Source organism: Carettochelys insculpta, chromosome 8, assembly GCF_033958435.1.
Source record: "Carettochelys insculpta isolate YL-2023 chromosome 8, ASM3395843v1, whole genome shotgun sequence".
Lineage (NCBI taxonomy): Eukaryota > Metazoa > Chordata > Testudines > Carettochelyidae > Carettochelys > Carettochelys insculpta.
The window spans coordinates 71,090,169-71,105,804 of record NC_134144.1 but is presented as its reverse complement, the minus strand read 5'-3'; the positions used below and the strand labels follow the sequence as shown (position 1 = coordinate 71,105,804).

Here is a 15,636-nt window from a genome sequence, read left to right as displayed (position 1 = left end):
GCTTTTTTTTTTTTTCCCAAATTTGGTAAACACTCAGTAATTCAACAGCCACAATGCATGTGAATATGAGACGGTCCTTAAGAAATAACCTCAAACCATACTTTGTGTAACCCTTATTTTAAGAACCGCACGCACACACACAATGATACATGTTCACTGCTGGCTGTTCACAAACTTTTTCCATATTCTACTTCCTCACACTTTACGTGTGTGTTTGTACCACTGTCTTCCTGACCTTCACTCCTGAGCCCACTTTCATGATGCCAGTTTTACTTCATGTTTAATTTCAGTTTCCTTTCTTAAAATCCATGTTGCCCTTCCCGGCAGGAATGCTGCAAGCTCCCTTTTGCTTTTCAGAATCAAGGCTTTATTAGCAAAACAATCAAAACAGAAATACAGGATCATATCCCATAATGCACTTCACATATTAAAGGGGGAGTTATCCGACATTTCAAGATCACATAGTGTCTGCTATTTGGATACGAGTTGTTCATTGCTGGGCTTTTAGACATTCACTGTTTATCAAAAATATTCAGGAGTGTTTTTATTTTTTTTTTAATAAAAACTTTGCAGTTAGTTTTGGGAGCCATGAAGAAGTCCTTAAAGAGCTGCATGTGGCTCCGGAGCTGCAGGTTGCAGACCCCTGTCCTTAGCACTGCTGGGACTCTGGCACTGGGTCCCCCACAGACTGGTGGAGCAGTGCTACTGGCACTTGAAAGGGGCCTGGAGCTCTGGCCACTGCCACTGGCGAAGTAGCAATGGTGGCTACAGGTCTGGACTCCCATGAAAGTACAGGCCCCAGGGCAACTGCTCCCTTCACCTCTCCCCACCCTGGCTGGCAGGCCTGCAAGCATATCACATTCTGCAAAACACTCACCCTGGAATCCAGTAGGCAGTGTTCTTTGCCTCAGTTTCTCACCTTGTGGTGCACAAGTCTGACAAACAAATGTTCCTTAAACAGTCAAAACAAAAAGCAGTCAAGTAGCACTTTAAAGACTAGCAAAATAATTTATTAGGTGAGCTTTCGTGGGACAGACCCACTTCTTCAGACCATAGCCAGACCAGAACAGACTCAATATTTAAGGCACAGAGAACCAAAAACAGTAATCAAGGAGGACAAATCAGAAAAAAATGGTCAAGGTGAGCAAATCAGAGAGTGGAGTGGTGGCGGGGGGAAAGTCAAGAATTAGATTAAGCCAAGTATGCAGACAAGCCCCTATAGTGATTCAGAAAATTCTCATCCCGGTTTAAACCACGTGTTAATGTGCCGAATTTGAATATAAAGCCAGCTCGGCTGTTTCTCTTTGAATAACGGTGCAAATTTTTTTTCCCAGTAACACACATACTCGTAAGTCGTTAATTATTTTGCTAGTCTTTAAAGTGCTACTTGACTGCTTTTTGTTTTGATAGTATATAGACTAGCACAACTCCCTCTCTGTTACTATTCCTTAAACAGGCCACTCCTCTCTCCCACCACTGCACTCCAATCAAAGTTGTTCTCCTCAGTCAGCGAAGATCCAAAGTTCAGAGACACTATTGCGTGAGCCTACCTTAAGCATATATAGACCCATACAGGAGAGGAATTGCTTTTTATGGCTCAAGCAACATGTAGCGAGACGCGACAAGATGAATAAACAAAAGACAAGTCATATTAAATCCAGATTCTGTCAAAAACTTGGAGATGATGCAAAGAAAAGCCACAAAAATGAACAAAGGTCTTAAAAAAAAGCGGTATAGCGAGAGTCTGGAGTCATTTAATATAGCTTATCAGCAAGAGGGGATTTATTACCCTGTATAACTACCTCTACCTTGAGAAAATACTGGGTACTAAATGGCTGTAATCTAGCAGACAAAAGTGAAACATGAACCAATGCCTGGAAATCAAAGCCAACTGCATTCAACCCAAAAATAAGGCACTAATATTTAATCCTGAGGAACAAACTACCAGGGAAGTAGTAGATTCCCCAGCTTGTTCAGGAAACTGGCTGTCTTTCTGGAAGATTTGTTTTAGTCCATAAATAATATCTGCGAAGACGAAACTGTGGATCTTCAATGCAAATGAGATGCGTGTGCTCTTATATGGATGTGAGACCTGATGTACTAAAAGTCTTCAAATCAGAAGCTACAGACATTCACGAACAGATGCCTGATCTACATCCTTTGGCTCAAATAGCAAGACTTGGTCACAAATGAGGAGTTTTGGCACAGAGCAGGACAAGAACCACTTGACGTTTGAATCAAGAGAAGAAAGTGAGGATGGCTAGGCCACACTCTCAGAAAACCATCATCCATCATAGTTTGTCAAGCTCTCCAATGAAACCTGCAAGGAAAATGCAAAAGAGGAAGACCTCAGACAACGTGGAGATCTATTGAAATTGAAGGACAACAACTGGGGTTTTTTCTGGCGTCAGCTAAAAGCTTTATCCTGAGACAGAATCAAGTGGCGGAGACTTGTAAATGACCAACACTCCACCTGGACTACAAAGGTTTAAGTCAAGGTATTGGCCTCAATACATGAGCAATTGGGGAAAATTCTCTGGTCTGTATCATGCAGGACATACTTGGTGGTTCATGGTCCTTTCTGGCTGTAAGACTTACATATCTCTGTATACAAACCTGGACAGTTTTAATGGCTGAAATTAAGAGCCAGGTACTCCAAAGTACTGAAGAGAAAACTGTGTGAGATCTACCACATTCTTTAAAACTGTTACTGCCTGGTGTATGCAATGAGGCTGTAACTATCACAGCCCATCCCACCTCCCTCTGGCCCTCCCCAGTGACTGGAGAGATGTTAACAGCCCACTTCACCTTGAAAACAAGTGAACTGCTGATGCAAAGGAGTCTGTTCCACCTGGCATTTAGCAGTGACTCTTAAGAGTCCATGTCTCAGACCTGCGGGAAAGCTCCATGCAGAAAGCTTGTCTCTCTTGCTAAGAGAAGTTGGTCCACAGGGCCAGCCTGAGGGCGATGGAGGGGGAAGCTGGTACAACCCCGCTCCCAGGCCCCAACTCCACTCCCACCCTGCTCTCTTATCCCCTTCCCCAGACCCTTTGCTGGGGAGTTACCTGGGGCAGGGTTGCACGTGGTGGCGATAGGAGCAGGGGGTCTCTCCCACACTCACTATGTGGGCAGCGGGAGCAACATCCTGCTCCACTCTGTTGTGCTTTCTGCTTCTGCTTGGGCGGTGAGGGCGGGAGGGGGCAGGGAGGTGAGCTCTGCTGCTGCTACTGCCAGGGCACACAATCCCAGCCCCAGGTAATCCCCTGGCCCCGGCCCCAGGTAACCCTACCATCCATAGAAGAGCTGGGCACCCAAAAGCACAGGGACTGGGGCGGTCATTCCATCTCATCCTATGGTCAGGACGCCTCTGTTGGTCCAATAAAAGATATTACCTCACCTGCCACATCTCTCTGCTTTTGGGGGAAGCATGACCCAAGCACATCTGCAAAGGTTAATTCTCCTGCACTCACCAGCCAGGGCTTTAAGTATCTTTTTAAAAGGTCCTACTGGGGTCCATGCCAGTCACATTATCATTATCTAAAAAGCACCAGGTGCATGCTAGTTACTTGAGAGCCAAATAAGGGAATGCATTTAAAGGTACAGTCCTGCAGACCCTTACTATTCAGTGTAACGTTTGCCACTGTGAGTCCTCTCATTGGACCATGCTCCTTAGGGCTTTGAAGATGAGACCTCAAACAGGAAACATATAGATCAAGGAGGAGAGGTGGAATACAACCGAAAGCAAGAGATTGAGTAGAGGATTTCAGTATTGGTCTGGTTAATTGCTCATTTTTACTTATTGTGATTTTTTTTTAAATTAATAGCTGTATGAGGTAAGCAAGAGAAAGACCAAGAAAATGAGGATCAACCAGTCCAACAACACCACCATCACCCTGGGGAGGGATGACCTGGAAGATGTAGAGCAGGTCTCCTACTTGGGGAGTATTACAGACAGATGAAGGAACAGACAAGGATATCGTTGCTAGGATAGGGAAAGCAACAGCTGCATTCAAGACTCTTCGTCCTATATGAGTTCACAGATAATATCTGTGAAGATGAAACTGCGGATCTTCAACACAAAGGTGAAGTGTGTGCTTTTGTATGGAAGTGAGACCTGGTGTACTAAAAACTCTTCAAATCACAAGCTACAAAGACATTCATAAACAGATGCCCGAGGTACATCCTTTTCAGCAAAAGGCAAGACTTGGTCACGAACGGTGAGCTTTGGCACAGAGCAGGACAAGAACCACTTGATGCTCAGATGAAGAGAAGAAGGTGGGGCTGGCTAGGCTGCACTCTCAGAAAACCATCATCCTGCACCGTTGATCAAGCTCTCACATGGAACCCACAAGGAAAACGCAAAAGGGAAGACCTCAGACAACGTGGAGATGATCTCCTGTGATTGAAGGACAACAACGGGGGTACTCCTGGAATCATCTACAACTTTTGTCTGGAGACAGAGTGGAGTAGAGGAGACTTGTAGATGACCTGGAAGTACAAAGGTTTAAGTCATATGAGGTAAGCACTAAGACAGAAGTGCATTTTGAGAAGACTCAAAGCACGAGTGGGTGGAAGTCCAAGACAGTTTGTTTTACTGCTGAACTGATTAACTGATAGAGCTGATTTACATTACTACTTGTACTGCCCTCCTCCTGGGCTAGTTCTCATTTTGTTCTTTGTTTAGCTAAGGGTGAGGGTGAATTCTTCAGATCAGGGCCACGTCTTGCTAAGCTCTGAGGGGCCAGACAAAGGTTGTGCACTCTCTCTTTGATACCAGAAGCAATAATAACTAAGAGCAAGGCCAAAGCTCAGCTTTTTTTCCTGAGATCATGTAGAATATTTCCATCTTCCCAACCCCTAGTTAAACTGGTGCTGTATTATATAAATAACTGTGATGTTCTCTCCCTCCTCCTCTCTACCTCCACCAGACCCAAGTATTGCTAGGAAGCCCAGGGGCTCGGGAGCTGGGTTCCAGTAGGACAAGAGTCCTTTTCAAATCTTTTGACTTCTGCTCCTGGGAATTCTCTAGTCGAATACAGCCAGGAACAATCTTCTGTTCCGCTGTCTACAGCCATTGCATGGGGCCCTGTCAATGATTTTGATTGTCTCCACCCCTTTAGTTATCACAGACTGTAGGCTGGCTAACTATAGCCTGAAAGGGCTGGTATCCTAGACTCATAACTTAGGTTAGCCTATTAGCTAATGGTAACCAGATAAGTACACTAAAAGAAATAACCAAAGAAGACAATGATGATAAAAGGTTTGTGATACACCATGCTAACCTTTGTAGATTTTTAAGGGGCTGTGAGCTCATCTTGTCTGATGTAGAGCCCTGAATATCCACAGATATCCACTTCGTATCTGCAGGTATCTGCATTTGTGGATGTGATATCCATGGCTCATTTTTTGGAGATATGGATGTGGATACAAATTTTACATCCAGAACCCTGCAAATGTGCAGATATCCACAGATAGCTGCACCTGTGGATACGGATGCGGATATCCATGGCTCATTTTTGCAGATATGGATACAAATTTTGTATCTACACGGGGCTCTAATAGTTTGCATAGTACAGGCCAGAGAACTCTATCCAATTTCATCTCTGTTGAGCCCAGCAACTTGTGCTGGACAAGTGAATCTCTTCCAGAAGACATCCAGTCTTGGTCTGAAGATTCCAGAAGTGGGGAATCCCCTATTTCCCTGGGCACTTTGTTCTGATTAATCACCCTCATTGATTTAAAAAAAAAAAAAAGTGCCTCATTTGAATTTGTCTTGACTTAATTGCCCAACTACTCACCGCCACTTTGTGCACATGCCCCAGCACCTGGAAGGAGAAGCACATGGCTGCAGTGGCAGTGGCTCCATGCACTGCATTAGAGCAGGGAAGGAGCTGGGGGTGCCACGCTCTGAGGGAAGGGAGGGCATTGAGCCATCTATTATATATTTATTTTTATCTATCTAGATTAAAATAAATATATAATACTTGGCTCTTTGCATGCTATCCACAGCTGTTTTGGCTCTTTGTCTCTACCTCGTTGGCCACACCTGGTGTAAGTAGCACCTACATGAAGCGCGACACCACTGGAAGTGTAGCTAAGCCCTGAGACTGCAACGCTGTCTATAAAACAGAGCGTGGCTACCCCTCAGTTAAAAACACAGCCAGTGAACGGTCTAGATGCAGTGTCAGCACTACCATGGTCGATGCATATACATGTTCCTAACTGGGTGAAATATGCTAGCTTATTTCTGTAATTCATACCTTTAGCCCTCCCTTTCCCTGCCCTGGGTTGCTTGTCAGTCCTGCTTATTAATCAGACCGTGTAAGCTTTTTGGAATAGGACCCCTCCCTCTGCCCCATCATCTATATGTTTTCTGCTAATATCTCACATACTTATGGATGCTAAATTTGAGAGTGGTAAGGTGGTTGCGGGGGCTGAGACTTGTGCCTGGCATGCTAATGTTGTTTCCTTATATGCACCCCTCTGTCTGTCTGTATCCATCTGCTGGCTCTTGTCTTGCACGTGGATGGTAAGCTTTGGGGAGAAAGACTGTCTTGTTCTGTGTTTGTACAGCACCTAGCACATTGGCGTCCTGGCCCACAGCAGCACTGCAATAAAATAAACAGGAAACAATATCAATAACAGTAACAGTGTTGGGATGAAATGGTGGACATGCAGATATCACCGTTGCCCGAAGACATAAGACCAGCCATACTTTGTCAGACCCTTGGTCCATCTAGTCCAGTACCGTGTTCTCCCAGAGTGGCCAATACCAGGTGCCCCAGAGAGAATGAGCAGAACAGGCGAGCCCTTCCCTCTTGCTCGTGCTAGCATGCAGAAGCTAGGGACACCATCCCTGCCCATTGCAGCGAATATCCATTGATTGAACTAATCTCCACGAATCTATCTAGCTCTCTTTTGAGCCCATTATAGTTTTGGTCTTCACAGCATCCCTGGCAGTGAGTTCCTCAGCTTGCCTGTGCCTTGTGTGAAGAAATACTTCCTTAAATTTGTTTTAAATTTACTGCCTATTAATGCCATTGGCTGACCTCTAGATCTTGCCTTCTGAGGAGTAAGTGGCCCCGTCCCTCCTCCCCCATGCAGCCTGGAACTTGCTCAAAGCTGCACCACCTGTGGATTAACCAAAGACCAGTTAATGCTACAAACCACCACCTAACCAGTAAAGCTCTGCATCTGCATTGATTTAGGAATGAAGCTGCTGTAAGTAGGACAATTAAAACAACAAGAAGACCTGTGGCACTGCATAGACTAACATATTTTGGAGCATAAGCTTCCATGGTCAAAGATGCATCTGATGAAGCGGGTCTTTGCCCATGAAAGCTTGTGCTCCAAAATATTTGTTAGTCTACAAGGTGACACTGGACTTCTTGTTGTGTCTGATGCTAGGACTATCAGTACCTTTAAAAGGTGTCACTGGCACTTGGCCCACCCATAGAGGTCAAAAGGTCACATTTGGGCCCTGGAAAGGTTGCTGACCCCCTGCTGTACAAGGGCAATTCCCCCACCTTTGTTAGGGGGAGGAATGACAGCTCTGCCCCTTAACTTCCTTTACTCCTGAGGCTAATGACAGGGGCCTCCCCTGCTCCCCTCTTTCCCCCCTTCTTCCTCCCCACCCACAGCAACCCCAGATTCTTCTTTTTGCTCCAGAGCTGAGGAGATGGGGCTTCGCCAGGAACGCTCGGGACCGGCTCAGCAGAACCGTTCGTCTCCCAGGAGCTCCGGGCCGGCGTGGCGTTCGCCGTGTGCACGGCAGGCCCTGGCGCCGAGCAGCCGCGGCCCGAGGAGGGAGCTGTCGGTGCAGCGGCAGCCGCGCGCTGTGACTTTAAAAGGCTGGACGCTGGGGCCTGGCGCTGCCAGCAGGCTCGGGCCATTGTTTGGCTCCGGATTCCCTCCGCTCGCCTGCAGCGCGCACTGCTCCGGCCGCACGCCCGGGAAGGACGCAAGATGGCTGAGCTGGGCAAGGGGGTCACGGCGGGGAAAATAGCCAGCAACGTGCAGAAGAAACTCACCCGGGCGCAGGAGAAGGTAAACCCAGCCCGCCCCGCGGGCGCGCACGGGGGGCGCAGGAAGCGGCGGCGGCGGCGGCTCCGCGGGCGCGGACCCCTGCGCGCTGGGGAGCGGCTTTCCCCCGGGGGTGGCAGTGCCTGGAGGAGGGGATGGGGTGGGTCTCTCGTCCCCCCCACCCCGGGGCGCTGCAAGAATTTCTGTACCGCCCCCCCCCCCCCAAGGCACCGAGCGCCCTGTGGCTGCTGCTGGCCCGCCCGGGGTGACCTCTCGGGGGCTGGGGGAGCTGCGCGGGTGCATTGATTGACGCGCAGTGGGAAGCGGATGGCCTGGGGCGGCGGGGGTCACAAGCAGCTGAGCCCCGGGAGCCGCAGCAGCGCCGGCTGGAGACGCGCTTCGCTGGCCCCTGCGGAGCAGACCCGGCCCCGTTGAACGTGCGTGGCTGCGCCTTGCCCCCGCTCCCCGGCCCGGCTGCAGGGCGAGGGTTCTCGGGTGTGGATCCTGGGGCGGGGGGCTGGCCCGGTGGGCGCCCCCGGGGGTGGGTGGGGCGCGTGACTCCAGGGGATCCCGGCCTGGAAGACCTGTGACACTGGGGGGGGGGGGGCGGCGGCGAGATTCCCGGGTATGGATTAAATCCAGCGAGTTGCAACACTCTGTCCTCATCCCTCTCTCCTGCCCAGTCAGGGGCTTGTACTGAATGCGGCCCCGTGGATGTTTGCGTGAGAAATGGTCTAGGACCCGGTTTGTACCATGGGCACGGCAGCTTGGCACCCTCTGCCAGGCACCGCAGTGCAGCAGCTCTCCCTGAGCAGGGACGCACCACATCTCTCAGAGGGCAGCAGCTGTGCTCTTGGCTGACCAGCCCTGGCCTTGTACTGGACCTAGGTGGAGAAATCTCTCTGCAAGATTTCACCTCCCCCCTTTGTGCTCTAGGGAGGATCTGCCTGGTCATGGGGGAGGGGTAGTGTGGGGGGACAGGATCGGGCCTGTTCCTCTTTGAAGCTCCTTGTTGGCTGTCCACTGAGCAGGAAAACGTGCGTGTGCGTGTGCGGGCAATGCTGCATGGCAATCCCAGCAGATCTTGGTGCTTTGGTAGCTGGAGGGTGCTAAACCTGCCCCCCCACCCCCAGGGTGGAGGACTAAAAGAATATGACACCACCTTCTTCCCTGACTCACTCCCTGTAAAATTAGGGCAAGGATTCCTAGTGCTTTCCTCTCTCCGATTTCACTGTTCTGTGTGTGCCTTCATCTGCTAGCAGCAAGCTGTTGCTGGGGGGTGAATTTGGGTCTCTTTTTTCCTGATGTTGGGGAACGGTTAAGGGGCTGTGCGATGGCTAGTTTTCGCATGTCTCTCTCTGGATGCTAAATGCCTAGTATGTGCAGGGATTATCGGACATTTTATGCAGGAACACTGATCAGCTGTTTTCAGCTCAAGCATGCTCATCTGGGTTTTCACTGATTGCTGTTACAGAGCCATGACGTTGACTCAGGAAGAATGTTTCTATTATGACTGGCTCTGTTCTCCAGGAGTTACCATTAGCAGTTAGTTCTAGATGGAAGGCCTATGTGCAGGAGCAAAGTGAATGTAAATTGTTACTAGCGCAGTGCTGTGGCTAATGGCTCTCCCTGAATTGCATTCACGTACTGACCCTGGAATTGGGCCCATAATGTTGTCCGTCTGCTTTAAAAAACAGCAGAACAGCGGCAGCCTAGGTAGCAGGAATGAAGACTCCTTCTCCTACCTCCAAAACAAGGGAGTGAAGACTTTCTCCTAGGCAAGGGCTGGCAGAGAGGAAAGTTGCCCACTAATTTAGAAACTAGCCAAGTGAGAACTAAGCAACAGTTCCAATATTCCCCTTGGTTATATGTGGCATAGTAATGTACAGTGACAAATGCAGTGATTGTTGTGTCATCACCCTGGCATGTATCAGTCTTTATTTCCCTTCAATAACAGATTAAATATAAGGTAGTGCTTGCTGGGAGGAATGCCAGACCACTCTGTGTATATTTAAAGCCAAACATTAATAGAAGCACTAAGAAGTGCTGAAGGTAGCTTCAGCACCCAAACACTTCTCCTAAAAAAGGTACAGAAAGGTTATTCTGAAAGGATGCTCTGAATGAAAAGCCAGTTTCCTTCAATATCTTGTAAGAACCTTTTTGAATTAAGTTACAATAGCTTGGGAGTCCAAACTATTATAAATATCAAATGTGCACATTACTGAGGGGATTGTATGTAACTTTCCTAAGGCAAGAGATGTGACTAAGGTAAGCTCTGGGAGGTGTTATGAGTGTCATAGGACTATTTTTTTAAATTACATGCTAGCCGAGAATGAACTTTTTGGAGCAAAGCTAAGTTGGATCCCTAGAGGTGAGGGGGATGATGCAAAATTTTTTTTCACTGGTTTTGCAAAGATCTGACTTTTTGAGGCTAAGCTCGAAGGAGAGAACCGTTGTCTGCTCTTCACGTGCAACTTGAGGCTATGATCAAAGGTCTGAGTTTGTAAAAGGAATAATTAACTTTCCAGGATTGTGTCTCTTCTGACCTAAAGTTGTTATAAAATTGTGACCACTGAAAAATACCCTAGGAGGGATTTGATGGAATCATCACCTACCAAAGGCCTTGTTTTGGGGGGGGGTAAGGTGGGGGAAGGGAGGGAAGTAAATGTATTAGCAGGCACGTAAGTTAAGAAAAAAACATGCATGTATTTTTACAGTAAGGCTTGCACCTTAAGAATAATGGTACTTGCTTAGCAAGGCCAAATGGTAAACTATCACTGTAACCAGTTAGGCCATTCATAGCTTCTGGTGAGAAACCAGTGTGCAGAGGCTTGTTGTTTAGGCCATGTGGCTTGCTGGTGATTTCACAGTGCAGTCTGGGAACTCTGCAGCCTGGAAAAGCCCTGCTCAGATAGTGGGGAGAGAGGTAGACACACTGCTGAAACCTGCAAGTGGGTGGTCTTGCTGAACTACAGGTGCAGTTGTTTTGAACTGTGACGTGCTCTGGAGGATTTTAACTTCCTTTTTAGGCTGGTATATTTGGGGGCTTAAACAGACTTAGTGTCCCTGTTCTGAATCCTTTTTAGACTCTGTGTTTGGAACAAGAATCCCTCCTACACTGATTTCCAGCTTGAGCTCTGAGAGTTTATGGGCTCAGCAGTTTCCCGTGTGATGAATATGAGCCTTGTATTGAGTGAAGAATGGTCTCTTATTGAGCACCCAATTCACAATGGAGCCCCGGGCACATCTTCTTTCCCCTTGTGAGAACTGTTATGCAAAGGAGGCAAGCCATTCCTTCTGGCGCATGTTTGTGTCCGCTTTCTACCAAGGCACTTGATGTATTTCTGGTAGGTATTTTCCTTCCTGAGGCAGCAATATGCAGCAGAGTTGCTGGCTGTGTGGTTGGGGAAATGGGATACCAACTATTGTACCTCCTAACTCATTCATTGTTACCATCCGACCATTATTCCGGGATGGATGTGAAGAGTGATTCTGGTGTCTCAGGCGGGTTTCTAGTGGACAGGCAAAAAGCCCAGGCATTTACTGACACCCTTATCTGCTGCCTTAATGGGGCTTAGGAACGTAGTCGCCTATTGCTGGATTCTAAGCAGCCGCTGAGGGAACAATGCCCAGCTGGAGTACACCCTACACATGCTGCATGTCCAAACCTAGTGCCAGTGGCCCAGGCTGGCCTCCTGCATACATACATACCCAGGGGCATGGGTGGGATTTTACGTTGGGTGGCTTGCTGAAGCCGCTCCTCTGCGTGCATGTGTGGGTGCCCTCTAGGAAATGCACGTCCTACTAGCTGCTGAGTAGGCTCCTAATGAATTCTTTGGTGGCTCTTAGGGTTTGCCTACACTTATGAGTAGGTCAGCACCCCAGAGATCAATCTCTGTGGGGGGCTGATTCAGCAGGCAGACCTGCTGACTGGGGGCAAAGGGGAACAATGGCCCCTCAGTCCAGCATTTCAAAGAGGCTGAGCTCTGGCCTCTGCTGAAGCTCCAGGCCCTTATGTAAGTTCATGGAATGCGGTGCATCCTTCCGTGGGCAGTTCGGGGGAGCATGTGTGTATCTGGGGGTGGGGTGGGGGCAGGGCTGACTGCTCTAAGCCCCTCCCCTTCCGCCTTTGGCCGTGCCCCTTCTGGGGCCAGAGAGCCAGTCCCCTGTCCCACCGGGCCTCTGGGCTCACGGTGCCTCTAGGTACTGCTGCTAATGGGTCTAGTATGAAGTAATGCATCAGTGGCACTAAGTTGACCAGTGATTGCTCTCCCATCAGTCCCAGCACTTCCCAGGTTGCGAGCAGGAAGGGGAGCCAATGGGAAAATTTCTCCAGAAGACACTTGCCCCACCTCCTGCTCCTCCCACAAGGGGGACCCTGTGGTAAGTTGAATGAAGTCACCTTAACCCTAGCTATGCTATCTGTTCCGATAGCTGGAGTTGCATAATGTAGTTCAGCTTTGTCCTTAACGTCAGCCTGGCCTATGTCATGGGTGAGGCAGGTTGGTGGAAAAGGTTCAGGGCCGATACTGGGGGTATTTTCAGTTTCTGAACACTTAAATATTTTCTGGTATGTAATAAGTTCTGTAATCTATGCTTCTTTCTTTTCTAAACCTCTAATCTAGTTTCTCATCTAGATTGTAAATATTACTGTTCCCTATTCCACACGGAAATAGCAACTATAATGGCGAAAGCAAGAGTGAGTTGGAAGGCGACGGATGAGATCTGAAAACGCAAAACGATTAGGCTAGGAATAAAGCCGAGGGTCTTGGAAAAGTGTATTCAGCAGCGTGTTGTACAGATGTGAGACATGGGTGATAACGAAGGTTGGAAGAGAAGAATTTTAGTGTTCGAGAGGAGTTGTAGAAAGATCCTGAGAATAGGACAGATACAGAAGGTCACCAATGAGGGATTATATAGGAAGATGTAGCCAAAAGAGAACCTACTGCAGAAGGTTATACAACGCAAGTGACAGCTATTGGGGCAATCTTGCAGAATGAACAACAAATGAAAAATCAAGACCCTGGCATTTGGCATAATGGACAGCTCGAATATGAGAGCCAGATCTCCCAGAGAATGGGTAGATGATACAGTAGCTTGGTGCAGAGCTAGTCTACAGAAACTAAGGCACTCCGCACTGGACAGGGAAAGATGGAAGGAAATAGTGAGAGTGCTGAGCCTGTGGTGGTTGATGGTGGTTCACGTGGTCATTTCCCCAGTGCTTGACTGACACCCAGTTTTTCACCCTTAATTATGTTGTCCTGGTGCTGTTTCAGGGGTGTGTTATTTCTAGGCCTCTCAGTCTAGCTACACGAGCACAAACATTCACTCACTTTTATTTAAAAATGTGTTTAACTGATTGGAATGCGTTTTTGGGGGCCCAAAGATTCCTCTGTAAAATTCCAGGTGGAGGATCCATTAATGCTACAAACTGGTAATGGGGCTTTTTGATGCTTCAGCTGGCTGCCCCTGGGCACGTCCACTGAGCTGAACGTGTTCACTTGTTTCTAGCATTTCCTGCTGGCTGGATAGAAGGCAGGAGTTGAGTAATACTACGGGTTGAACCTCTCTAGTCCATCATCCTTGGCATCTGACTGGTACCAAATGAGAGAATTTGCCAAACCATGGAAGGTCAATTTTATCTACCAGCATGACCAAGACTTCTAAGAGCCCAGTAAGCAGTGGAACATGGTTAGGGGAAAATAAGAGCTAATTAACTGTAACGAACATTGAGAGACAGGACTGGGGGCTGTCAACAGACTTCATGTGACTGCGGGAAACTTGGCCATGCTCATGATAAGTGGACATCCAGGTAACTAAAATCCATGTCGAAATACAGGCATTGGCGGACTCAAGAGGTCCAACATGTAGCTGTGGCGAGAGCAGCTCGGAATGTAAGGTGTCCGGAGGCAGGCCAGCAAGGTGTAGGGGAGAAATGTATGGTTTGATTTTGCAAGGAATAAAAAAGATGAGCTTTTGGACAGGAATTTCTGCACAAATAGTGTGAAATCAGAAATAATTGGAGAGTTAGTTCAATTCCTGTTTCTCTAGGTTTGACTTGACTTGTGTTTTTTGTGTTGGAAGATGTTTCATTGTTTGTCCATCTTCTCTTCCATCTCCCCATTCCTAATCTAAGCAGCAAACAAGCAGGAGGCATTCTGTCTGCTTCAAGATGTGGCTTACATTGTGGTTGGCCTTCCCCAGTGTGGTTTTTAGATCACAGGTCTGGGCATCCTACCCATCTTTATGCAGGGGCTCTGACCTCAGAAGCAAGCATTCTTTCAGTGCAAAGCATTACCAGCCAATTTATTGGTGTGCCTAATGGACAAGCATGTCTGTAAAGAATTTACAATCCAAGGCAAAAGGTTGACTAAAGTATTGCATGAGAACCATGGTGTGGAAGCTGACCAGGAAGGAAGGGGTAAACTAAAACTGTTTGTTCTCTGCTTCCCATTTTGTTTCTCAAATTGTCTGTTTACAAGAATGGTGGTACAGGTTGCACCCTGCTAAACTGAGACTCTCTCATCCAGCAACATCTGTGATCTGGCAGGACCATGTAAGTTCTGAGTCCAGAGAGCCCTGGTGGCCAGGACTCAGGAAGCAGGAGGTCTAGGAATTCAGGGTGGGCCTGGCTTTCAGCCCTTCTGAGGTGCCCCGGAAGCTGCAGCTGCCACGGCAGGGATGGGGCCAGTAGTAGGGTGGCTGGCCGTGGCCAGAAGAGAGGCCAGCAGCAGGTTAGGGGGCCAGCAGCAGAATACCCTTGGCCTGTCAAATGTTAGGGACTGGTCTGATCCAGAGAGTGCTGGACCGTGGAGGTGCAACCTGTAATATAGTGCAGTTTGGAGGGGAACTGTCTCTCTCCTCTGATCCAACTGCTTTGTTTTCTCCCTCTTTCTTTCCTCTTCCACTGAACAGGAGAAGTGGTGTCATTGGGTTGGAAGGATTTAGCAAAAAGCAAGCCTTGCATTTGTTCTGACCATGCTCAGACCTGGTCTCAGTTGGCTCCTTTAGGTGAAGAAGCCCAGAGGGGTCCAGCATCTAAGAACCCCTTGTCCCTAGTGAAGTCAATTGGAGTGTTGCTGCTGAAGTTTGACACTGTGGTCTCCAGTTTTAATGTGGCCGTCTCCTGCTGTAGCGCTCCCTATGGTCTGCAGCTGTCTGGAGACCGCAAAGTCCTTCCCCCCTCCCTGAGAATTTTGGAGATGAGGTGTGAATCTTCGGGTTGAATGGAAAAGGGGTTGGTGTGTTGCCTTGGCCCTCCCATTGGGGTTGCTGGGAGAAAGCATCTGAAGAAACGTGCTAGTCTATTCTGTTCGGTACAGTGGGACTCATTTTTGGTTGCACCTCAAGGCCTTTCAAAGCCTGGCTCTAGTGCTCCTGTTTAGAGCTCATTCTGGGTCAGCATCAAGTGCTCTCTGTAATCCCAGGCAGGAGTGGTGCTGACATAGCAGTGTGGTGGGGAATAGTTGTACTCTACACATTCTGATCCCATAAGAAACTGCTTCTTTTTTTTTCCTGGAGAACTGTCCAGTAGGGTGTACAAGGTTTGCTTTGCGGGTGCGGGGGTGGTCTCGTTTGTGACCCAGGTAAAAGGCCTTCTCCACCCTCTTTTTC

General features: G+C 48.2%; 1 protein-coding gene across 5 annotated transcripts in view; it reads left to right on the top strand.

The window, feature by feature from the left end:
- Window positions 1–7,883: 7,883 nt before the first annotated feature.
- Window positions 7,884–15,636, top strand: part of BIN1 (bridging integrator 1) — a 151,125-nt gene continuing 143,372 nt past the window's right edge. For 2 of the 5 annotated variants that reach the window (XM_075001308.1, XM_075001307.1), the window contains exon 1: window positions 7,887–8,046. In XM_075001308.1, coding sequence (XP_074857409.1) covers window positions 7,966–8,046 — 81 coding nt within the window. In that variant the 5' untranslated portion in view covers window positions 7,887–7,965. Of the gene's footprint in view, window positions 8,047–15,636 lie in introns of all 5 variants that reach the window. The other 3 variants (XM_075001306.1, XM_075001305.1, XM_075001309.1) reach the window with 3 other exon arrangements.